Genomic DNA, 26331 nt, shown 5'->3' with positions numbered 1-26331 from the left:
GTTGCCTGCAGCTCCTGCTGCTGTCTTCTGAGGAGATGGGTTGTGCTGAGCTGCTTTCAGTTCCAGCTGCCACAATGTTGTTTGTACCTTCGTCATCCTCGGGAACTTTCGATTTCGATTTTTTGGACGTATTTCTTGTGAAAAAATCCGATGTTCTCTTCTGCTTGCTGTCTGCCATCGTTGTTTGATTGCAAAGAAGCTGCTTCTGGCCGAGGGTGGAGTCTCCTCAACAGACCGATTTAAATGTTATTTTTTAAAATAGATTTTTCCACATATCCCCACAGCTCTGTGTAAATCCATTCCACACACACTTTATATTATATTGTATTTTTTTTCTTTCAATTAAGTTCACTGTCAACTCTAATGTAAGATGCTACAGCTTGCAGCCGCCACCAGGGGGCATGTGTTCTATCGTACGACAAATCCTGACTCAGATCTGCTCTCATGTCAACAGAAGACTGATAAATGAGGGCCATCGTGAAGTGAAAAGTTCAGAGTGAATAACATTTTCCTGCATGGCGGTATTTGTGATTCTGATAATGCTATCTGCAGCCTATTGATGTGAAAATATGAGGTAAGGAGTCATGAGGAGGAGGAGGAGCAGCAGAGCTTCAGTCTACACAGTTAAGATTTATTGTCACATCCAAAGATCCCTGGTTCGATGCCAGACTCTCAAAGCTCTTCACACTGCACCACTGACACTCAGCAGATCTTCTAATGGTTCAGTTCAATTCAACTTTATTTATATAGCGCTAATTACAGCACAGTCATTTCTAGGCTGCTTTTCCAGAGAAAACCTCAGAGATCCACATGAGCAAGAAGAAACTGTGGAAAGGAAAAAAATCCCTTCTAAAAGGAAGAACCCTGTAGAACCAGGATCAGAGGTGGCGGCTTTCTGCTGTTCTGGTTGGGGTGAGGGGACAGGAAGAGAGGAAAGACTAGGACAGACAAACTGATTCTCTGAATCAGCTCATTGCTCTGCTCGATGCAGATGGAGATGGATTAATATGGGAGGGTTCAGATGACGACCAGCGGGGATCCTGATGCGAGAGAGAGAGAGAGACAAAGAGAGAGAGGGAGAGAGAGAGAGAGGATATAGAGGTCAGATGAATACTGCAAGGGAGTTCAGGAGCCAAGGTTCCTCTGTCACTCCCCGCTGGATGAAGCTCTGCTCTCCTCAGGACTCACAGCGTCTCTCAGTTCTTCCACCTGCAGAGAGATGAGAGGTGATGGTCAGAGTGTGTGAAGCAGTGAGGACTTCAGTCCTGTTCAGAGCATCTACTGACCAGAAAGTCTGCAGGCTGCAGTCTGGACTCTGCTGAAGATCAACCAGCTGCTGCACATCTGGATCCTGCAGCTGGTTGAGACTCAGGTCGAGATCTTTCAGGTGGGAGGGGTTGGACTTCAGAGCTGAGGCCAGAGAAGAACAGCTGACCTTTGACAAACAGCACTGAACCAACCTGAATGAAGAGAGAAAGCAGCAGAATCAATGAGGAGGAACCAATCAGATGTATTGATGGAGAAATGAGCAGCTCTCAAGTTTCAGCTGCTGACAAACATTCCTCCTTCTACAACAGGAACAGACAGTCAACTGACCTCAGAGTCTGCAGACCACAGAGTGGACTCTGCAGAAAACCACACAGCTGAGAAACTCCTGAGTCCTGCAGCTGGTTGTAGCTCAGGTCCAGATGTTTCAGGTGTTTCTGGAGGGAGGGGTTGGACTTCAGAGCTGAGGCCACAGAAGAACAGCTGATCTCTGACAAACTGCAGTTAAATAACCTGAATAAAGAGAGAAAGAAGTGAGATTTGAGGACAGAGTTTTATGTTGAAGTGACTGAGAGCTGAAGAAGGTTCAGAGCCTCGTCCACTCTGTCCCTCCAACATCTGGATAACAAGACATTAGTTTTGATTTTTTTTTTTTTTTCAAATTTTAATTCTTTTCTAAATATTTGAAAATCTGATTTTTTTTTGCTGTTTTTTATTTTTATTTATTTTTTAATGATGTTCAGGGGTGAATATTTATTTCCAATCACTTCTATACAGAACTTCAAATCCTTCAATATTTGTTTCCTGAATATTTTCTAACTTTGGTTGTTGATGTGAGTTGAAATGAGGAATTTAAGGTGCTTTTCCACTTGGTTTGCTTTGGCCTCCCTTGAACCCGGTCGTTTTCTGTGAAGAGTTGCATTTGTAAAGGTGACCAAAATGTAATAACATTTAAGAAGAAATAGGATTACTTTTCTTCGAATCATTGAGACAAAACTTGACTGACAAACAGAAACTGTTTTCCCACCAGTAGAGAAAATGAAATCATGACGCATTTTTCAACAATAACAGTATGTACAGTACTGTACTAATGTACTGTACTAATAATTAAAAAAATATGTTCTAATGTTGAATATTTAATTCCAACTTCTTCAGAACCTTAAATGCTTCAACATTTGTTTCCTGAATATTTTCTAACTTTGTTCATAAATGTGAGTTGAAATGAGGAGATAATCCTCTTTAGATGAGGCTGATCAGACTGATCCTTGTTTTCCATTTCTTCTTCATAAGAAGGTTGAAGCCTGGAGGAGCTGAAAGAAGAACTGGGGTTCTTCTTCTCACTGATCTGATCTCTGATCTTGTGGAGAGCTGAACTGATGTGAAGACCAAACAGAAGCAGAGCCCAGTGGAGGACATGTCAACAGCCAAGCTTACTGGACAGAAAGCCAACAAGTCCAGAGTCTGCAGAGCTGCTGAGAGTCTGGAGCTCCAGCTGGGAGATCAGTGACAGCTTGATCCAGGAGAGATCAGCCTGCTTTGAAAGCTGAAGGTCAACATGGAGCGTGTCAGAGGTTCACAGTCCATGATCCACTGCAGCTCCTTTCTTCTTCTGGCAAGCTTTGAAATGTGGAGCTGCACACGGCTCTGCCAGCGTCACAGGACTAAAGAGCAGAGAAGAAGCTCCGTTTCTCCTGGAGATCCTCAGTGTGGATCACTCTCACATCAGCCTGATGTCTGACCTTTAGTGTCAACACTACTTTACTGAAACAAACATGGAGTCTGACCTCAGAGTCTGCAGACCACAGAGTGGACTCTGCAGAAAACCACACAGATGCTCAACTGCTGACTCCAGCCGCTGGTTCCTGCTCAGGTCCAGATGTCTCAGATGTTTCTGGAGGGAGGGGTTGGACTTCAGAGCTGAGGCCACAGAAGAACAGTTGATCTCTGACAAACTGCAGCTCTCTAACCTGAATAAAGAGAAAGAGCAGCAGAATCAATGAGGAGGAACCAATCAGATGTATTGATGGAGAAATGAGCAGCTCCACATGACTGAGTCCTGATCAATCAGCTGTTGTGTTGTTGTGGATCTTCATCACACACAACATTCACACTCCTCCTCATGTCCACACACACCAGTCATCAGCTGCTGAGCTCAGTCAGCTGTCTCAGGATCAAAGTTAATCTTTAGTATTTGCGGTTTCTCGTGGTCTTACTTTAACCTCATCTGGAGAATAACTCAAAGACAAAGAGTCTTTCTTACACGTTTGACATGTCCGTCGCAGCACAGCAAAAAGACCATGCGCTCCGGCCGCCATCATTTATTCTCTGGTTTAAAGAGCTGAACAAAAAGCTTCTTCTTCATGGGTTTACGTGAAAAGTGTGCCCTCTAGCACAATCCACATACATTGCAGTGTCTTAAACTCTAAATGTACAATGTTTAAACCCTTTTAACATATGAAATAATTGTTCTTGGTAACACTTTATTTGAAGCCCCCCTGTATAACACATTATAAGTACATTTATAAAGCATTATAATGCCATTATAACACGTGTAGCTATAGTTATAAACATTCATAGATGATCACAATGCCAGGACCTAACCCTAACCCTAATCCTAACCCTAACCCTATGCTGTATAGTGAGTTATAAAGCACTGTGATCATGTATGAGTTTTAATAACTACTTATAATGTGTTTTACTGGGTGCTTAAAGTAAAGTGTTACCTTGTTCTTTTTAACTTAAAGCAACACTAGGGAACTTTCAGTTTTCGTTTATATTGGCGGCGCCAGCGGACAAAAGCGGTCGTGTTTTGCCTGAAGGAATACCACAGTTCCCATGAGGACTAGCGCGTGGCGTGGTAAAATGCTGCTCCCGGTGGCGTGCTGTCGGACTGAACTCACCTTCATTTGTTTCCAGTGGCTGTGTGAAGGACGGATAGCGACGAGGTCATGAATCTAATGGTGGCTCAACAATGTTATATCATGATGTGACACATGCCGTAAAGCAGTCCGCACATTTGGAGTGTTTTAGTGTGCAGGGTTCCTACCACCCTCCTCACAGCTGCTTAGTCCAAGTGAAAGCAATACTGACGCCCTCAGGCTGACAGAGGGTCATTCAACTAGTTGTAAGTCGATGTTTCATCACAAAAGATATTAAAATGTTTTATTAAGGTTGAAAAGTTCCTTAGTGTAGGTTTAAAATACACAAGAGCAGAAAACTCAAATCTTCTTAATCCTATACATACGAAATGGTGCTTACATTATGAGCAGGGGTGCACATAATCTTTTTTGTCTTGTTCTCAGGAGAGAACCTTTGGATGTTGCTTGGTCCTCACACTTTTTAATACATTTTTTTCCCATGCCTACCTTCAGGAAGAACAAAATAGAGGGATGTGTGGTCAATGTTACATAGCTGCTTTAATTTCAACTGAAAATGAAGAGAAGCAGCAACAGAATGTCTGAAACCTTGTAACTTTCACAAAATATAATGGTGTTTAAAGCTGTGAAAAATAAAAGTTCTGATACAGTATCTGCTTTTTATCACTTAAAGCAGCGGTTTTCAAAGTGTGAGGCGCGCCTCCCCTGGGGGGCGCCAGAGAGCTGCAGGGGAGGCGCGGTGAGCTTTTTGCACATGGGCTTCCATAGCAACCACGCAGTGTGTCCCTGTGCAGCTGCCGTAACCCCCTCGTGTGAGTGCAGACTCAAATTCCACTGCATGCGTATCCGGTCCGTCTCCGCTCTGCTGTGGCAACAAAGCCGATCAGTTTCCACCAGCTGCAGCACCGCTCCAGCACGGCTGTGTATCTGCTCCGCCGGCCTCTGGCAGACGGAGCAGATACGCAGAGCTTCTATTTTTGCTGGACCACGGCGCAGCAATTTATATTGTGCGATTATACATTAAATTGCGAGAGCTCGTTGACCCGCTGCAAGGCGGAGCCATACCGCAGACGGATCCAGTGGGAGTTGATGCGCATCAGATGACGGAGCAGAGTAGAGCGGAGCGGCAACGGACCGGACACGTATGCAGTGTAATCCTGGTATAAACAGAACAGTCCCAAGTATGATGCGGATCATTTTACTCACAGCAGGAGAACATTACACCTGAAAAGGAAGCTCCGAGTGAGCACCGCCCCCGCCCGGTCCAACAGAACGGGTGAACACTGCGACCCCCACTCCCCACCCCGACGGTACAAGTGAGCACTGCACCACCCCCGGTCCGATGGTGGAGTTCTCTTTGAGGAGGCTCGCTATTCCACACTTTGAAAAACCCTGTTCTAAAGCAACGGCTCATTGGCCTATCCGACACACAGATGCACACCTTGCTATCCCCAAATCTTGGTACGCAAATGAGCGTTACAATGTTTCATCAGGCCCCCAATTTTTTATTTAGTAGCACATGCGCACCAGTGCACCACTTATGTGCACCGCTGCTTATATACATAAACCGCAATTCTACTTCAGTACAATATCAACAGGATCTGTCCAAATCCATCAACACAGACAGGACACCATTTGTCCATTTCCATTAATGTGTAGCAATTGTGTTTTTATTTTCTCTTTTAAAACATCCAGACTATTTGCTTCTTGTATGTTCTGATCAAGCTCATTCCGGATGTTTGGGCCCTTCAAAGCTATACTAAACTTGGTACATTGTAGGTTACGCTTTCTTCCTCTTAGTAGGTGTTTCATTCTCGTGTTATATTCATGAGTTGAAGAGGTCACTGGAATGAGGAGAGTCGTGGATTTAGTTTATAAACTACATCATGCATTACACAAGCATTTTGGAAACTATTGCATTCAACACACTGAGCTTCTTAATCTTAATCTATAAAAAAAGGGATCAGAGGGAGCATTAAAATCTGCCCATGACATCACACAAATAACTTCTGTAAAGTCTGCAATTTCTCCACATAACTGTGATACGTATTACACCATATGATGTGACAGTAATTTAAATACAGTTCAAATAATGACCTTCTACAACAGGAACAGACAGTGAGCTGACCTCAGAATGTGCAGACCACAGAGTGGACTCTCCAGAAAACCACACAGCTGCTCAACGCCAGAATCCAGCTGCTGGTTCCAACTCAGGTCCAGATGTTTCAAGAGGGAGGGGTTGGACTTCAGAGCTGAGGCCACAGAAGAACAGCTGATCTCTGTCAAACTGCAGAACTCCAACCTAAACAGAGAGAGAAAGAAGTGAGATTAGAGGACAGAGTTTGATGCTGAAGTGACTGAGAGCTGAAGAAGGTTCAGACTGGAAGAGTTTAGAAATGTAAAGTCCAAACAGCTGAAGCCTCCAGGAGGAGAAGAGCTCTCATCAACATGCTGCACAGCTCAGTCCACTCTCTGTCCAAACTACATCTGGAATCCTCCTAAACTCCTCTCAGTCCTTTGACTCCAGCAGATTCTAGCTTCAGACAGTGAACTGACCTCAGAGTCTCCAGGTTACAGTTTGGACTCTCCAGTCCAGAACACACAGTCTCCACTGATGAATCCTCCAGGTTGTTGTCACTCAGGTCCAGATGTTTCAGATGGGAGGGGTCAGACTTCAGAGCTGAGGAGATCACTTCACAGTGAGAGTCAGAGAGTTGACATCCAGAAAGACTGTAATGAGACACAGAGAGGACAGACTGACATGAGAGAGGACACTTTGTTGGACTGTTTGACATCAGAGCTTCAGATCTTCTTCTCTGGTTTGACTTTGGCTTCATGTCCACATGAAGGAGAGAACATGGAGTTCCACATGTGGAGTTCATGTTCTGAGTGCAAGATGTTGAAGTGAAGCTGTGGAGTGGAGCTGGATGTCCAGACACTCCAACTTTCCCCAACAAGTCCTCCAACTTAAATGACCTCATTGGTCAATTTAGCATGCCCTAAATTACGACCAAAAGTTATGTTTTAAAATCAAGTGACCTCTCGCAGCCATGTCAATAATTAACCCAGTCTCATTCGAGATTGTGTCACAACTACAGCACATAAACATCGTTTCACAAAAACGCCTCTGAAACGACAATACAGTATGTCTACGTTTTGCCCTCTCAGTCTGTTCTATGGGAGTAACTTCAAGTCAATGTGACTGCAGACTTTCCACCTGCTCAAAAGAAAAACATAAAACATATTTATGATGAAAATAACTTTTCTAGCAACAAATGTAAACTTTATTCTAATGTTATGCATTCAGTTTTTGGAGTTGTTTTAAATGGATCGAGTTCCCTCCTCCCTGAATTGCCACCTTACTGTGGTAAGAGAGCGTGAGTGCCTTCATGATCCCAGGAGCTATATTGTCAGGGGCTTCATGCTCCTGGTAGGGTCGCCCATGGCAAACAGGTCAGAGATGAGGGGTCAATCTAAGAGCAGATCAAAATCCCCTTAGAAAAGAAGAAAATCAAAGACCTAGATGTCGCCCAGTGTGGTGCAGCCAGGGCCCCACCCTGGAGCCAGGCCTGGAGTTTAGACTTGCATGTGAGCGCCAGGTGGCCAGACTCAGCCGAAATGGACATCGAGGCATCGATTTGATCTATTCGGGCTCACCCCCAACACAAAGCCTGCGTTCTGGGCCCTATCACACGTGAAGGGTTGGACTCTCCACTTCTCTCACGTTGCTCGCGGTGAGAGGTGAAGGGCTGGTGTGGGTCTGCTTGAAGCCCAGCAGCTCAACTTTTGGAGTTTACCCCGGTAAATGAGAGGGTCGTGTCCCTGCGCCTTCGGGTCAGGAACAGGAGCGTCACCATTGTCCCAGCTTAAGGGCCAAACAGCATTGCAAAGTATCTGGACCTCTTGGAGTCCCTGGGAGGGTTGCTGTGCAGTACTCCAATTGGGAGTCCATTGTTTTTCCATTGTGACATTTGGAGAGGGGTGATTGAGATCCAAGGCCTCCCTGAGCTGAACCCGAGCAGTGCTCTGTTATTGGACTTCTGTGCTAGTCACAGCTTGTCCATAACAAAAATCATGTTTGAGCACAGGGCTGTCCATAAGTGCGCTTGGCACCAGGACACCCCAGGGCGGAGGTCGATGATCGACTTCGTAGTGTCATCTGCCCTCCGGGAGCGTGTCTTGGACACTCAGGTGAAGAGAGGAGCAGAGCTGTCAGTCGATCACCATCTGGTGGGGAGTTGGATTAGCTGGCGGAGGAGGAACCTGGATAGACTTGGCACACCCAAACACGTTGTGAGCATCTGGCCAAGGCCACTGTCAACATGATGTTCAACTCCCACCTCCAGGACAGCTTCTCCCAGATCCCCAAGGGAGGCTGGAGACATTGAGTCTGAGTGGACCATGTTCTCCAGCTCCACTGATAAAGCAGCTGTACCAGAGCTGTAATCACAAGGTCCCTGGTGCCTGCCATGGGGGAAACCCCTGAACCTGGTGGTGGACACTGGAAGGGCTGCTGTCGAGCAGAAGAAGAAACCTTGCTGGCTTGTGGGACTCCTGAAACAGCTGATAAGTACCAGCAGGCCCAGCGAACTGCAGCTCGAGTGGTTGTGGAGGCAAAAACTCAGGTCTGGGAGGAGTTCGGGGAGGCCATGGAGAACTACCGGTTGGCCTTGAAGAAATTCTGGCAAACCGTCAGAAGGGAAAAGCAGTTCTCTGCCAACACTGTTTACAGTGGAAGAAGGGACCTGCTGACCTCGACTGGGGATATTATCAGACGATGGGAGGAATACTTCAAGGACCTCGTTAATCATGTCTTCATGGGATGGAAGAAGCAGATGCTGAGATGTCAGAAGTAAACTCATCTATCATCCAAGGCAAAGTCACAGAGGTGGCTGGTAAGCTCCTCAGTGGTAAGGATGAGATTTGCACTGAGTACTTTAAGTCTCCTAATGTGCAGGGATGCTGGAGAGACTATGTCTCTCAGCTGGCCTGGGAATGCCTCGGGATCCTCCCAGAAGAGGTGGAGGAAGTGTCTGGGGACAGGGAAGTCTGGGCATTTCTGCTTAGACTGCTGCCCCCGCGACCTGGTCCCGGATAAGCGGTGGAAAATGAATGGATGGATGGATGGATGGATGTGCAGGGACTGTCTTGGTTGAGACATCTCGAACATCACATGGCGGTTGGGGACAGTGCCTCTGGACTGGCAGACCAGGGTGGCCATTCCCTGTTTTAAAAAAAGGGGCCGGAGGCTATGTTCCAGTACTGGATAAGAGAATTGGCCTGAGAGTCAAACCTTGAATCCCAGGAGGAACAATGAGGTTTTCGATCTGGTTGCCGAACACTGGACCAGCTCTATACCCACCATAGGGTGCTCCAGGGTTCGTGGGAGTTCACATGTGTTTTGTGGACTTGGAGAAGGTGTTCAACAAAATCCCTCATGGTGTCTTGTGGGGGGGTGCTTTGGTAATACGGAGTCCGGGGCCCCTTGTTAAGGGCCGTCCGGTCTTTGTATGACCGGAGTAGGAGTCTGGTCGGCATTGCCGGCAGGAAGTTGGACCTGTTCCTGGTGCATGTTAGGAGTCCGGCAGGGCTGCCCTTTATCACTGGTTCTGTTCATAATCTTCATGGACAGAATTTCTAGGTGCAGCCAGGGGCTGGAGGGGGTCCAGCTTGGGGACCACAGGACTTCATCTTTGCTTGTTGCAGATGATGTTGTCCTGTTGGCTCCATCGAACCAGGAATGCACTGAGGCGGTTCGCAGCTGAGTGTGAAGCAACAGGGATGAGGATCAGCACCTCCAAATCCAAGGCCATGGTCCTCGACTGGAAGAAGGTGGTTTGCGCTCTCCAGGTCGGTGGAGAGACTCTGGCCCAAGTGGAGGAGTTTAAGTATCTTAGGGTGTTGTTCACGAGTGGGGGACGGATGGGGCATGAGATTGATGGGAGGATCGGTGCAGCGGCTGCAGTGATGTGGTCGTTGTATCGGTCTGTTGTGATGAAGAAGGAACTGAGATGAAAGGCGAAGCTCTCGATTTACCGGTCAATCTGCATTCCCACCCTCACCTTTGGTCATGAGCTTTGGGTCATGACTGAAAGGACAAGTGTTATGACCCAGAGAGTCAAACAAAAACACGATGTGCCCGCAGCACATTACAACAAGATTCTGGATACAAGCAGCTCAGATGACCTTCCTCCATAGGGTGGCTCGGCGCTCCCTTAGAGATAGGGTGAGGGGCTCAGTCACCAGGGAGGAGCTCGGAGTAGAGCCACTACTCCTCCACATCAAGAGGAGCCAGCTGAGGTGCCTCGGGCACCTCTTTAGGATGCCTCCTGGATGCCTCCCTGGGGAGGCGTTCCGGGCAACAGTATCAATTTTCTACAAACATCACTGAGACATTGATCATGATGACATATGGACTTACACAGCCTTCTTGCTGTTCTTCACAGCTGGGATCAGTCTCCGTCGTCCCTCCCATGAAGTGTTGTACTTCTTCGGGTCCAACTCCTCCAGGACCTGGTCTGACATCTGCAGCATGTAGGCCAGAGCTGAGCAATGGATCTCAGAAAGTTCCTTCCCCGATCTGTTCTCTGACTTGAGGAACTTTTGGATCTCCTGATGTACTGAGAGGTCCTTCATCTCCATCAGACAGTGGAAGATGTTGATGCTTCTGTCAGGAGACATTTGATCACTGTTGATCTGCTTCAGGTTCTTGATGACTCTCTGGATGGTTCCTGGACTGGTTTCTGTCTGACCAAGAAGACCTTCAAGGAGTCTCTGGTTGGATTTCAGAGAAAGGCCATGAAGGAAGCGGACAAACAGATCCAGGTGGCCGTTCTGACTTCTGAGGGATTTCTGCAGGACGGCCTTTAGGAAGTCATCTAGAGATGGGAAAGCATCGTGGTTTCTGAATAACTTTGACATTTTGTCAGTAAAAGTCTGTGGTCTTGATTCCATGTGTTCCCAGTCCTTTCCAACGAAGGTCTTCAGTACATACGTCTCCCTGTTGGTGAAACAGTGGAACATGGAGACTGCAGCTAGAAACTCCTGAACACTCAGATGGACGAAGCTGTAGACGGGTTTCTGGAAGATCACTGACTCTCTTTTGAAGATCTGAGTACAGACTCCAGAGTACAACGAGGCCTCAGTCACATCCAGACCACACTGCTCCAGGTCTTCTTGGTAAAACATGATGTTTCCTGTGTCCAGATGTTCCAAGGCCATCCTGCCCAGCTTCAGAAGAAGCTCCCTGTCAGTCTCCGTCAGCTCCTGTGGACCCGTCTCAGGTCCTTCATGGTACTTGAGCTTCTTCCTGTGTGTCTGAACCAGCACAAAGTGGGAGTACATGTCAGTCAGGGTCTGGGGCAGCTCTCCTCTCTGCTCGCTGCTCAACATGTGCTCCAGAACTGTAGCAGTGATCCAGCAGAAGACTGGGATTCCACACATGATGTGGAGGCTCCTGGAGGTCTGGATGTGGGAGATGATCCTGCTGCTCAGCTCCTCATCACTCAGCCTCCTCCTGAAGAACTCCTCCTTCTGGGCGTCAGTGAAGCCTCGCACTTCTGTCAATCTGTCCACACATGTTGGAGGGATCTGATGGGCCGCCGCCGGTCGGGAAGTGATCCAGACCCGAGCCGAGGGCAGCAGATCCCCCCGGATGAGGTTAGTGAGCAGCTCGCCGACTGAAGACTGCTGGGAGACGTCAAGCAGCCGCCGGCTGCTGCTGAAGTCCAGAGACAGTCTGCTTTCATCCAGACCGTCAAAGATGAAGAGCAGCTTGCAGACAGCCAGCTCCTCTGCCGTCAGCTTCTGGAGCGTGGGATGGAAAACAGCCAGCAGTGAGAGAAGACTGAATGGCTGCACTCTGATCAGGTTCAGCTCCCTGAAGGAGAACACCACCAGCACCCCGACATCCTGGTTCTCCTGGCCCTCGGCCCAGTCCAGACTGAACTTGTGCACCGAGAAGGTTTTTCCGCTGCCGGCCACGCCGCTGGTCAGAACCACTCGGATGTGTCTGTGCTGCTGGGCCGAGGCTTTGAAGATGTCCTGACACCTGATGGCAGTGTGATGGAGGCTCTCCTTCCTGGAAGCTGTCTCCAGATGATTCAGCTCAGGTTCCCTCTGAAGCTCCTCACTGTGTTCCTCTGTGATGTGGAGCTCAGTGTAGATCCTGTTGAGGAGGCTTCCTCCTCCTGCTTCATCACTTCCTTCAGTCACATGTTCACATCTCCTCCTCAGACTCTTCTTATGTTCTTCTAGAAGCTGCTGCAGACCCACACCTGCTCACAGACAACAACAATCAGTCTTAAAACAGATAACAAGCTTTCATGTCTCTACAACACAACAAGACCAGTGAAGACAATCGAGTCTCTCAGCAGACACGTCCATTCTTACTTAGTGCAGCTCTGCTTCTGGATCTTTCTGCACACTGAGGACAGCAGGAGGCTCCCGATGAAGAACCCTGGTCCCAGTGTGAGCTGCTGCACTGTCTGCAGACCTGGTGTCCACAGCTCCACCAGACTGGATCCTTCAGGACGTCCTTACACAAAGCACAGCAGGACAGCTGCTGCTCCTCACACACATCAGTCCTCTTCTCTCTGTGGACACCAAGCAACATTCACTCTGAGCAACACAACACAAAGATCCAGCTTCAACTCTCACACTATTTAAAATGACCGAAGCTGAATCTGAAAGAGAGCACATCATCCCTTACTCTGATTTGGAGGAAATGAAAGGAAACAAAGAGTTTCTTACTTTGTGTCTGAAGGTCCAGGTTGACCACTGAAGTCAGGCAGAAGAAAGTCTTTAGACCAGTCACTCTTCAGAGACAACCTGCTGGATCCTGACGAATCTGCTGTGTGTCTTCAAACAGAAAGAGAACGAGAGAGAGAACTGACCAGTCTGCAGTTTTTCAGTTTGGAATCTCTCTTCTTGTGCTCATCGTTCTGTGTTCGATGAAAACTGTTGATGCTATTATGGTTAAATCACTGTTCGTGGTTTGAGTCTTTATGTTGTCACTACAGCCATAACTGCTTGCTCTAAGATTGACAGGACAAAAGTACAGGTGGTAAATGGAGATGGTGTCACAGTTGCGGAAGGAAGGTGCAGCGAGGAGGGCCCATATTCATTGTCCATAAAAGCACTCCAAAAATCCAAAATTAAACAAAGAGCGGTCCACCATGGACTCTGGATTCAAATCCAAAAACACAATCCACAGGGCTGCCACAGCAGAGAGTAGAGGAGCAGGGGCTTCATTTATTTAACATGGTGTAGGACACAGTGGTGGCTGCTGGCGAGGGGCGCTTGTTTCGTCAGCCCACACCGTCAGTGGCAGGTGGGCTTAATTCACTTCCGCATTGGCGGGAGTGATCGTTTTCACACCCGCGCATTCCAGGCGCATTCCGAACACAACGGAGAGACGATTATTTTCAATAAACTGGTTTCTTCAACACTGCCCGCCTGGAATGCGCGGGTGGGAAACGATCGCTCCCGTCAATGAATTAACCCCGCCCGCCACTGACGGTGTAGGCTAACGAAACAAGCGTCCCTCGCCACCGGCTGCCACTGGCAAGACACATGCTAAAATCCAACAATGGCATTTGCCAATAAATACTCCACCTCACCATCTGTGCAGTCAGGTTCTCCTGTTTCCTACATCTCCATCCACCAGGGTTAAAGTGGGCACAGTGGTGTGCTCATTCTCACGAACATGACTTTCAGGGCCCATTTTGAGCATAAGCAACATTTATAAATGAGGCCCCAGAGCATGAAAATGGGACGCAACATGGCCACAAAGCAGAAGACAAGACAATCCAACAACTCGAACACAGACAGAGAACCCCTTATAGCCCCGAGCACCACATGACTGCAATGACTCAATCAGGCACAGGTGAACGACATCCAGGCAGGGAACAGCAATCAGACATGAAGAGACAGAGACACAGAAACACCACGAAAACACAGGACAAAACATGAACCACGACAGATGGAGCCACCAGAGAGAGTAGAGGAGAGTGAAAGACATCTGACTGAGTCTGGATTGATGGAGGAAACACAAACCACAGAAAACATGCAGGAAACTCAAACAGGAGTCTAAAAGTCTAAAAGCAAAGAGAGGCCATCTCAAGTTGAGTTCAACAAGCAGCTGACCCCACACACTCCTCCATTCAGTCTGAAGGATGATGAGGCCTTGTGTGATCGTACTGAACCAAGCAGAACTAATTCCCAAAGAAAGAAGCAGGTTTCAGAACGGCTACAGTCAGGTCAGTCCCATGCCAAGTTGGCCCCATGCAAACTTGCAGGGCTCTCAAGTCTCACGCATTGAGCATGACAGTCACGCATTTCGGTGTTTTGTCACGCACTCACGCCACACATTGTATTTCTCATGCTGAAAAAGAAATACCAGTGAATTTGTCTGGTGCATCCCTGCTATGGATCTGTAATTCACTGCTTTCAGCCTGGTTTTTCCTCCTGCGAAGTCCACCTGAGCTGACATGAAGTTGGTGCTAAAAAAGAACGAACCATTGGTGCTGAATTGAATTGAATGGTGAGTTGTGTTATACATATTATAGTATAGGGCCGCACAGTGGCGCAGTGGTTAGCGCTCTTGCTTCACAGCAAGAAGGTCCTGGGTTCAAATACCGGCCGGGGCTTTCTGTGTGGAGTTTGCATGTTCTCCCCGTGTGTGTGTGGGTTCCCTCCGGGTACTCCGGCTTCCTCCCATGGTCCAAAAACATGTATGGTAGGTTAATTGATCACCCTAAATTGCCCCTAGGTATGAATGTGTGAGTGAATGGTTGTTTGTCTATATATGTCAGCCCTGCGACAGACTGGCGAACTGTCCAGGGTGTACCCCGCCTTCGCCCACAGCAGCTGGGATCGGCTCCAGCCACCCGCGTCCCCGAAAGGGATAAAGTGGGGCAAAGAAAATGGATGGATATTACAGTATCAAAATGATTTAAAAGAAAGTGCATAATGTGAAATAATGTTATATTTACATTAAATGCGTAATGATTATATTGAATATGATGCAGTTTATTGCATTGTGCAAAAAAAAAGGGCTTCAAAACTGACGCATTGTTGCCGACTCCTCATTTAGTAACGTTCTAAATGACGTCATCTTCAAATTGTATAGAGGCTCATTTGCTTATCTCGGTCAAAAGATGATGATGTCATTCAAAACTATACATTGTTGCAAACTCATGTCAGGAAAGTTCTAAATGACATCTTCATGCAGAAAGAGGGAACCCTATTGGTGCAAAGTGAGTCAGGTGAAGTGACAGAGCTACCCACCAAACATATGACGTCAGGAAGACGTGCAGATCAGGTGATTATTGAGTCGGTCAGTTAAAAGACCAAATCTACACGTCAGCAGAACGTACAAAATAGGTCCAAGATTCAGACGTCATTATTGGACCTCATTTAGACGTAATCCTAACGCTCACATTTCATCCATTCCAATGTCGAAAAAGACATTGGGAAGACGTCCCTAATGACCTGATTTGGACTAGAATTAGACCTTGTCTGGACGTCCTGGTGACGCTGATACTCGATGTCAAAATTACGTAGAAAGAAGACGTCAGTTGGCTGCTGGGACGTCCAACAATGACCTTAAAAAGATGATTCAACGTCTTTTTGCGCAGTGGGTACAGTCATAGATCCTGATCATTCAAAGGCAGCTTTTAAATGGAAGTACAGATATCTATTGTCATACATCTATTGTGTTTCATTATTCTTTTGCAAATGTAGAAATGCTATCTACAGTTATAAATCAAATTCGATTGGTGCCTTGTCTCACAACGACATTTGAATAATTTAGAATGATTTGAATTGTTGAAAGTCTTTTATTTGTCCCACAGAGGGAAAATGCAGTGTTCCAGCAGCACAGAGAAAAGAAATAGAAATGGAATAGAAATGTGAAATGTGAAAATTTACAAAGCCCAACCATACATAGAAAAATTAAATATAATTCAAATATAAATTTAGGATAGATATAATTAAATAACAGATGTAAGATAACCGACATAATTAAATATAATTTAAATCTAAACTTAAGACAGATATAACTATTTTTCACAGAGCTGAATGGAGGATGGATGATTGCGCACCCCCCCCCCCCCCCCCCCCCCCCCCCCCCCAGTTGGGCCGAAGCCTCTGTTGTTCTATCAGTCGTTCCAGCTTTCAATGTTTTAAGTGTCATGATTAGAATTATTTTCTGTCCCATCAAGATTCCTGCCCAACCCTCGACTGAGAATCAACATTTGACCTTCACCTGCACGACCCCAGCTCTGTAGCTTCCTTTTCCTCCAAGAACTAAAGGACACTTTTCTCACCACCTGCAGGGTCCGGCCTTTGAGTCCATGTGTCAATTATCATGACAATCAAAGTACACTGACCACTGATCACATTACTGTCAATACATACCGAGACTGAGGACATTAAAGAAAACAGAGAGTTTCTCACTCTGTGTCTGAAGGTCCAGGTTCACCACTGAAGTCAAGTGGAAAGTCTTTGGACCGCTCACTCTTCAGAGACAGCCTGTTGGATCACAACCGAAAACACACATGCGCATTTTGTAAACATTTGTGAACTTGCAGTTAACGCACAAAATATAAAATCAAAAATTCAGTGCACAAAAAAAAAAGTTATTCTGAATCTTTTACAGTTTTTTTTTCTGATTGCAAAAACACTAAAAACAAAAGAATCACATAATTATCAATACCTTACACTCAAGGAGCAAAACACAGGACCAGATTTTCACCACTATAAACACAAAGTCAGCCTCACACTTTTGCAGAACAACACACACAGGCATTTGCAAAACACTAAACGCACTTGCATACATTAGACACAGACGTATATCATGAAGTCACTTCCTTGCAATTCCACAGCACTGATGGACAAATCACCACATCTGGGACAATGCGTCATTCCACCACTCTGCGCTGGTCCAGAACTGGTTTCAGCACCATCCACTGTTACAGTCCTGTACCTTCCTCCATGCTCTCCATTTCTAAACCCCATTCAAGAATTTCTCTCGGCATGGCGGTGGAAAGTTTATGATCTCCGTCCCCGGACTCAGATGCCCTCATTCAGGCCATGGAAGAGACTTGTGACCAAATTGATGCTGCAGCTGTGCGAGGACGGATCTGTCATTCAAGACAGTTCTGCCCACGTTGTCTTGCCAACTAAGATATTTCCTGTGATGTAGATGAAACTCTCTGGCCAGATCCAGCTAGGAGAAGAGATGTTTAGTATTTAATTTACTTTACTCAGATTTCTTTTTGTTTTCTTCATTTTCTTTACATATTTTAACCTGTACTGGTAGTGCAGTATTTTTATTTGTCTATTTTGTGGGTTTACAGTGTTGGGATATGCTTTCTTGTGATTGTCTATGTTGACTGAATGTGGTTATATGAAAAAAATTAAATCATATTTTCAAAAGTCTGCAGCATTGATCTTGTGATTTGTTTGAATTTACTATGTTGTATATTTGCACTTTCTCTGTGTACTTTACTACAGTAATCTATTACTGAGAGGTCCAGAGGTAGAACTGTCAAAAGTGTTTTAAGTTAAACACAGCAGTGTGTGACTGGTTCAAACAGAACTAAGCCTTATGAAATGTGTGTGTTTCATACAGTAACATGGTATGGGTTTTATAAATGTGTATATAGTTTTTACAATAGTGCAATAGTGCATTTTGCACAGGATCTGAAGTGTTTTCCATATTGTGAGTGTGGTTGTGCTAATTGTGTGTAGTGTTTTGAAATTCCAAGCCCTGTTTTCAAAATCGTGTTTTAAGGTGCATTACGGAGTTTTACAACCTTAAAAATACTTATTTTCCACCATAAATATGTTACAAATTTTTAATGATGTGTACAATGTGCCCTGACATATTCATTACAAATACCTCTAACAGCGCTACATTACCACTTGAAAGTTGCAGTGCCGGTCCGGCACCACAATTTTTTGGGGGAGAATTTGAAAGGAATGACGTAATGCGCACTCCGGCCTGTTCAGTTTCATCTTGTCCGCCATTACTCCGCCAGATGCTTAGTGAGCAACAACTGAGCAGGATCTTCCAGAAAGTAAGAACAGACTGGCTTCTAGCACTGCCACAGCTCCACACAGACTCCACCAGGTAAAAGAAACTTAAATCTTACTTACAGGCACGAGTGTTTCACTAAGCTGCATTATGCCCATGGCCTGCAGGGGGTGCTGTTTCGCATAAAACGTGCAAACTCCTGAAGGAACCTTTAAGCAATTGTAAAAAACTGTAAAGTATGTATTTTAATTACAAACACTTTTACATCAAAACACACACAGAAATATGGAGTTTGAACCATCGAACATTTAAAAGTCAAGATGCTGATGGGGAGGCCGATCTATTTGCCTTTTATGATCCAAAACAATAATTAGATTAACTGAAATAACTTAAATAATTAAAAACAACAAAAGCACCACACAAATACCATACATTTATTGTATGTTCATAAAATTTACTGTATTCCACAGAAATGCTAATATTTCAAAAGTGAACACATTTAAACCTTTAACAACAATCTAATCTGCTGAGACACAAACAATTCCTCCCCTTCACATTCATGCAGCTGCTGATACACACCAGTCTCTCCTCTGTTGGAGGAACTGGCAATTTAAAGGTGCTGTAGGCAGGATTCCGCATCTCCGCCATCTTGCTTAGGTTTACCTAAGCAAGATGGCGATTTGACCCATCTAAGATGGCGATTTGAAACCCAGCACAGCCGATCCTGTCCTGTTTTCTCTGACATCACACCCTTACGCAAGTTAAGCCCCTCCCACAAGAATGTGCGACGAACGGCCCTCGACCAATCACGGTTATAGCCTCATGGGCTCTTCTGATTGGTCGAAGATACCTGGAGCTGTCAAGATTCCTTTTCAGCTCAGAACAGAGACAGATGGAAACGCTGCACAGAAGTGCACAGAAGATGTTTATTTAGTGGAAATGCATTTAGCAACAAAAACAAAAAAACATCGAAGTCAAGGTGAGGTCTACAGTAAATTCACTGTCATGAACAAAAAATAAATACAAAACAAAAAAACACACAAACAAAATGCACACAACTGTGTCGTCACAGTCATGCAGATTCAGTCTCCAGCATCTCGTCTTTGTGCAGGGTCTGGCCAGAGGACTTCATCAACATCGCAGGCAATATTTTCCCTTGCCAGACAACGGGGGAAGAACCCTCTGGTGTGCCGAACCCAGCCTTGACAAGACTCTGCAGTTATCTCATCACCGGCCCGTTCCATTGCCTCCAATAAATTTTCCCTGGTGTAGGGCTGTCGGTCATAGACCTTCCACCACCACGCAGAGAAAAACTCCTCTATTGGATTCAGGAAGGGGCTGTAGGGTGGAAGGAAAACCTTGATGAAGCGCTGGTTGTTAGTGAACCACTCACGAATCAGGACAGCATGGTGAAAGCTCACATTGTCCCAAACTATGACATATGTAGGATGCACTTCTTGCTGATTCTGCTGTTCACGTTCAGTCATAACACTCTGTAGACCACCTAGAAATGCCAGGAGATGCTCAGTGTTGTATGGCCCCAGGTTTGCATGACGGTGGAGAACCCCCCAGTTACTCATGGCTGCACAGAGGGTGGCATTGCCACCACGCTGGCCAGGGACTTCCACAATGGCACGTTGACCAATGGTGTTCCTGCCTCTCTGCCTCCTTTTTGCCAGATTGAACCCTGCTTCATCTATGAAAATGTATTCATGGGGCCTTTCCATGGAATCCAGCTCAAACACTCTCTATGAAAAAAGATTAAAAAAAAAAAAGTAGTTTAGGACAGTAATACTGGAAGACAGATTACTTCAATAGTGTATTTACAGTATGCACTCCAGATTTACATACAATATAGTTTACAGTACTGTAAAAGGAGCAACTGCAACTACTAGCCCACAGTAACAGTCGGCCTCTGAGCAGAGAATTGTACTGCAAGCATCAGTGTGGAAAGTGTGTAGGTTCCACTTACCTGCACATACTGATATCTTAGGTCTTTGACTCTTGCAGAGTTGCGCTCAAAGGGTACCCTGGACACTTGTTTCGTGCTGAGTCTGTTTCGTTGGAGGACACGATCAATCGTTGACAGAGACACTCTATTGATTCCATGAAAGTTGACATGGTCTTCAGTCACTCTCTGCTGGAAATCCCGGAGTCGGATGGCATTATTTTGAAGGACCATATCAACAATGAGTCTTCCTTGTTGTTGGGAGAACAGAGAAGGCCTTCCTCCCTCATGTGGTCGTCTTTCAATTCTACAAAGAGGAAAATGCACTTACTGTAATATCCAGCCAGTAAAAACAGTATTGTAATGAACATTACAGTACTTACAGTAAAGTACAGTAGTGTTCTTGATATCAAAGACATATACAGTAAATACATGTAAGTCGAAGACACACTTACCTGTTGTCTTCTCTAAATGTCCTGATGATGCCTGCGACAGAGAACCTGCTCAAATTAGGCTGGACTCTTTGTCCTGCCTCTCTCATTGTCATCCCATGAACCAGGACATGGTGGACAGTAGTTGCCCAAATTTCATCTGTAATGACTGTTCGAGGTCTTCCCCTTCCCCTTCCCCTTCCCCTTCCTCGTCCTCTTCCTCCTCTTCCACCACCTCTCATGCGAACTCCTCTGCCTCTCTGTATGTTTCTATCCATTGTCCATGGAATGTGCCCTCTGAACTGGCTTTTATCCTTCCCACTTGGTCTGATCACATCATTAGAAACATGTGTGTTCAATTCTGAGTTGTTGTGTGTAAAGGATGACAGCTGTGTTGGAGTTGTGTTCACATTTTGCTGTCACTGATTACAATTTTGCAAAAATGTTGTGAAATGTGTTTAGTGACTGAGAATGTGTCTAAAGTTTTGCAAAAAAGAGCAGATGGGTTTTGCAAATTGAGCGTAGGACCTGAACAGTGTTTAAGTTTCTGCCAAAAGAGTGTTTGATTTGAAAAATGAGTTTAGGCCACTGAGAATTTGGTTCAGGCAATGGGGTTTAGTGTTTTAGCAATTGTGAAAAACTGTAACGTCACAACAGCAGCCATTAGCATGTGTAGCATTAGCTACAGGAAACAGAAATAAAACAGTTGATGGCAGATCCACCTTTCAAATTAACAGCATCATCTTCACTGGATCAAAACTAACGTACAACCAAGACTGTAATATCTGTTTAAAACCCTAAAAATTCCACGACTGCAATCCTTTTTAAAACTCTGAATAAATATGTCAGGAAATTCATTCTGACACCTCAAATATCAATGGAGAAGTTAACATGGAACTATGGATCAGGAGGACTTCCACTGCCTGGTTTTACAGTTTTTCACAATTGCTAAAACACTAAACCCCATTGCCTGAACCAAACTCTCAGTGGCCTAAACTCATTTTTCGAATCAAACACTCTTTCGGCAAAAACTTAAACACTGTTCAGGTCCTATGCTCAATTTGCAAAACCCATCTGCTCTTTTTTGCAAAACCTCAGACACATTCTCAGTCACTAAACACATTTCACAACATTTTTGCAAAATTGTAATCACTGGCAGCAAAATGTGAACACAACTCCAACACAGCTGTCATCTTTTACACACAACAGCTCAAAACTGAACACATATTTCTAATGATGTGATCAGACCAAGTGTGCACAAAGACAAGATGCTGGAGACTGAACCTCCAGGACCGTGACCATGCAGGAGTCTGCTTTGGTTTTGTTTGTTTTGTATTTATTTTTTGTTATGACGGTCAATTTAGATATCACTTTGACTTAGATGGGTTTTTTTTTCTAAATGCATTTCAAATACGTAAAATAAAAATTTTCTGTGCACTACACACTCTGAAAACTGCTGGTTACTGTAAAAATAACCCACATTGAGTGGAATTGCTGACCCAGCGCTGGGCCCAAAAGGGACCGAGCCAAAGCTGGGTTATTTCTACCCAGCAGCCGTTTGGGCTGAAGAGTTGACCCTGATGCTGGGTCAGGATTTATCAGCGGGTCTGGGAAGGTTACTTTACAGTAAAAATGTAAACCCTCAGAATTCAGAAACACGTGCCCTCTGCCATGCAAGGCTGTCAAACCCTCCACTGGAAGCCAGCTGGGGCTCAGGGCAGTTCATTGACATGTAGAGGAAAAGATTTGAACTAACAACCTCACTAATGCTGGACAACCACTCTACCAACTGAGCCACAGCCACACATCAGTATAGGGAGAGGGAGGTCATATGTCTTTTCCTTCTTAGCTATTGCAATAATCCTCAGTGAGAACACAGGACTCCAGTTTTCTGTTGCGTTTGTTGCCAGAAGTCTCCAGATGCAAGAAGGAGAAGGAGCTGCAGGAGTGTTCAAAATGGTGATTTTGTTCAAATCATCAACTCACTCTGCTGGGTCGACACAATTCATCTAATTTGGGGTAAAAGTGACTCAATCTGCACAAAATCTAGGGCTACCCAGGAAATGGGTTGGGAAAATAACCCAGCAGGTTTAAAAGTGTGGACTGCTTGCTGTGTCCTCAGTTATTTCATGTAGAGTCTAATGAATGAGCTGAGGTGAACATGTTTTTACCTGCTGTGTGTAAGATCTGAATGCATAGTGTGGTTTTGATCACAAGAGAACTGGTTTTGAGGCGATAATTCGATTTTGACAGAAATGTCTGAGCTTTTTGTGAATGTAGTGTGGATTTTTGGATTTGTGTTTAAGGTTTTGAGAAAATGGATGGAGGTTTCAAGAAATGTGTTTTAGCAATTGTGAAAAACTGTAAAAGCCACTATTCAGCAGCTCAAATGACATCCATCTCATCCTGTTTTAAGGGCAGTGACGCCCCCTGCTGGACACAAATTGGTCTGCATCTCCTGAAGGAAAACGGACGGAGTGACTTCATCTCCAGGCAGAACTGTACAACAGAAGCCAACAGGACAGATAATCCTATACTGAAACTTTTCATTAAATTTAGGACAAAATTCACCCCAATGTCCAGGACTAAATATGGGACTGCCATCGGAAACACATTTAGTGTAAAAGGAACTTCCACCATGACTGTGAAGAGTAAGATTTTGGATACAGGGCATCAAAACGCAATCCATGGTTTGAAGAACTACTTTAATGAAGGACTTCTCACATCATTCCAACATCTTAAGAGGAAATATGACTTGTCCAATCCGATGTTTTCTCTCATCTCTAATAAAGATCTTTTCTGAGAGCTGACTTGGGCCCTGAAATGATCTGGCCTGTCATTAATGATGTTGAGAGAATGCTTTGTGAGAGGAATCCATGTAAATTCATTTCCAACGCCAAAAGAAAAAGTGCACTACGAAAGTGTGATCAAAGATCGAAACACTTTCTCCAACCCCAGTTCTCTTTGGGCTTAAATCAAACAAAGCAGAAAAGAAAAGAAGACCATGTAAACATTCAAACACCATATAAGTAGCTGTAATTGAATATATCCATCTACCTATGTAGACATGCATCCACATGTGTGCACATACACAGCAGACTGACAATGGAAATACATGTATCCGGTCAAAAATGATTAGAATGAACGTTAAATAGTACAAGCTTCTCCAGGGCTCACACAAAGAAAAGACAAAAAAAAAAAAAATTTAAATGAAAATTATGTCCACGTCTACATTTTAACCTACCAGCAGGGAATAGCAGTGCAGACAGGCAGCTGAAAGTATGTGTGCAGCTGAAGGTATCTAAAAAAAAATTAGATTTGGCCAGCTAAAGAGTTTTGCATAAATAACCCAAGCTGGCAAAATGATTCTTGAAAAATATGTCTTGGAGGTGCTGTCATCCTTTTGGTTATTTATTTATTTATTTCTGTATTTATTTTATGTATTTATTTATTTATTTATTTAAAATCGGGATTCAATTTCTTAATGGAAAAATAGGTGTTTATTACAAATAGGAGTCATCTGTAGCACAGAATATCACAGAGCACTAAAACTGGATCTGGAAGATTTTGAAAAGGCAGCAGGGCAGGACGTTGATTTGAGCAGTTTGCACTCTTCCAGCTCGTGGTGGCAGATAGCTCCGTCTCTGTCTGTCAGATTTTACTGATGGTATCAGAACTGTAACGTTTTGTTCCCGTAGTGATTTTAACAGTTTAGTACCACTGACACACAGATATTTAAATCCTGTGCCTGAAAATTTCATGGTAAATGAAGATATTGAAAAGCTACAAGCCTGTTGGTTCAGAGGGAAACACTCACTTTTCTGGATATTTAAGTTATAACAAGAAAAACAACCAAAGGAGTGCAAAAGTGAGAGAACATGTTCAATACTGGACCTGGGGTCAAACACCTACAGCAACAAATCATCTGCATATAAGGAGACTTTGTGTTCCAAACCTCACCTCTGAATTTCCTTAAACCCGCTGTTCTTCGTTCAGGCTATGGATAGCGGTTCAGTGGCAGGTGTAAACAGCAGGGAGATAAAGGACAGCCTTGACATGTTCCACAAAAAAAAGAGGAGAAAATTCTGAGCACGCGTTGGGAGTTGAATACAGCGACTGAATCCATGAGATCAGGCGATCTCCAAAACCAAAACACCGAGAGCTGCGTCTCTTCTCCTGTTGGCTGTTTGTGTGGATTGTGTTGGTGGACTCTGCAGGAGCAGCTGACGTCTCTCACCTGTCCACAGACTCTGGTCTGTCCTCCTCTTCATCCACATCACTCATCTTCAGTCAGCTGAGAGAGAAACCAGCAACAAGAACAAAGCTGTTCAACCTCTTCCAGACTCATGCAATGAAAATGCATCTTTTTTGCATTTTCATTTCAGAAAAGTTTCATATTTACATGAAAACCTTCTGACAGTAACACACTACAGTGACAGAAACACTGAAAATCGTGTAGTTGTCATTTTGGGTCTCTAGTTGGTGCTGTTGTTTGTTTTTGTAATAAAACCAGACACACATGCTGCAGAGAAGAATACACTCTAAACATTAACAATGGAGAACATGAAGAACAATACGCTTTAAACAATAACAGTGGAGAGCACAGAAATTCATATGGACAGATCATCAGGTTGGATTGTTAGCACAGTGACTCTCTCGGCCAAACACACACGCACACACACACACGCACACACTCAAACCATTTTGGAAACCAAAACCAAAATGCAACTGAAGCTTCCTTTTTTCACTCATAAAAGTTGTCCGGTAAATGGAAAACACACACAGTCTGACATGAGAACACAACGCTTGCAGCGACACACACCTCCTTCTGCTTTTCTCACAGCCGTCTGTAAGTTGGAGTTTGAACTCACTCAGTACTTCCTGTTTTGGTTTCCCGGTTAAACACAGCTCCTCCTCCTCTGTGTTTATTTGATATCAAACTCTGACATGACAGGAAGTGTGTGTCACAGATCAGCTCACCAGAATAAGAATGTGTGTTATTGATACGATGTGAAGGAACTGAGCAGAAAGTGAAGAGATGATCTTCACGTCATGTTTCTGTCACTGACTCACGTCACCAGAAGAGGTCAGATCCTCACAGCATGAAGCAAACAAACACACCGTATTGAAAAGCCAACAAGGACACGTCCACATTATCAGCAGTCAACAGAGGAGCTGTTCTTCAGTCTGAGCATCAGGACAGGAAGTCCTCCATATCTGTGACTCAGGCTGGACTCCGGCATATTCCTCTGGACAGCAGAGTCTTATCTCAGCCGTCTGAGCTGATGGTAGCAAACGTCACAACAATGACAAGATCTGCCTCCACCTCCGTCACTGGAAGGTTTAACCCTTAATACTGTCTCTGTGAAACGAGCTTAATTTCACTGTTTTCACATTTCTAAAATACAACACAAAATAAAGTCTTTCTTCAGCCTCACAGCAGGCTGGCAGAATCACAAGTTCTCTCCATTTCATAATAATAATAGTACTTTTTTTTTGTAGAGCACTATATATTTCATCAACTATATAAATATGTACTTTCACCTAACACCCCCCCCCACCCCAAAAAATATTATAAACAGATCAACTCACAAACAGTTGGTGTGCTCACTCCTGGTGAGGAAAGCTTAATTAATGATGAAAAAGCAGGCAGATGTGCGCTCCAGCTCCATGCCTGAGCGGGCGACTCTGACCCGACACAAACTCCCCTGATCAAACATTCATGGTGAAAGTGAAAGTCACCTTCTCACTCAGGTAGTGCTCTGTGTC

General features: G+C 44.8%; 1 protein-coding gene and 1 long non-coding RNA gene across 2 annotated transcripts; both read right to left on the bottom strand.

Annotated features, from left to right (window-relative positions):
• Positions 1-810: 810 nt before the first annotated feature.
• LOC115385364 (NACHT, LRR and PYD domains-containing protein 14-like) lies at positions 811-26331 on the bottom strand. Its single transcript, XM_030087348.1, has 13 exons — positions 26155-26331; positions 24800-24856; positions 16602-16676; positions 12534-12736; positions 11356-12421; positions 11105-11259; positions 10564-11038; positions 6699-6872; positions 6271-6444; positions 3051-3233; positions 1597-1779; positions 1287-1460; positions 811-1209 (listed from the first exon to the last, which is right to left on the bottom strand). Exons 2-13 carry the CDS (start codon positions 24844-24846, stop codon positions 1197-1199), a joined length of 2922 nt encoding a protein of 973 aa, XP_029943208.1. The 5' UTR covers positions 24847-24856; positions 26155-26331; the 3' UTR covers positions 811-1196.
• Positions 19096-20967, bottom strand: LOC115385367 (uncharacterized). Its single transcript, XR_003931123.1, has 2 exons — positions 20156-20967; positions 19096-19931 (listed from the first exon to the last, which is right to left on the bottom strand). It is a non-coding gene; the product is annotated as an uncharacterized LOC115385367 (long non-coding RNA).

The sequence above is a fragment of the Salarias fasciatus genome, unplaced genomic scaffold (genome assembly GCF_902148845.1).
Source record: "Salarias fasciatus unplaced genomic scaffold, fSalaFa1.1, whole genome shotgun sequence".
NCBI lineage: Eukaryota > Metazoa > Chordata > Actinopteri > Blenniiformes > Blenniidae > Salarias > Salarias fasciatus.
This window is presented reverse-complemented; position numbering and strand designations above follow the sequence as displayed.

Coding starts and splice junctions, on each gene's coding strand:
- LOC115385364 (XM_030087348.1), bottom strand. CDS start 24,846: ATGAGTGATGTGGATGAAGAGGAGGACAGACCAGAGTCTGTGGACAG. Junction 16,677..24,799: donor AGACCAGAGTCTGTGGACAG/GTGAGAGACGTC, acceptor GTGATCCAACAG/GCTGTCTCTGAAGAGTGAGC. Junction 3,234..6,270: donor TGTGGTCTGCACATTCTGAG/GTCAGCTCACTG, acceptor CTCTTTATTCAG/GTTAGAGAGCTGCAGTTTGT.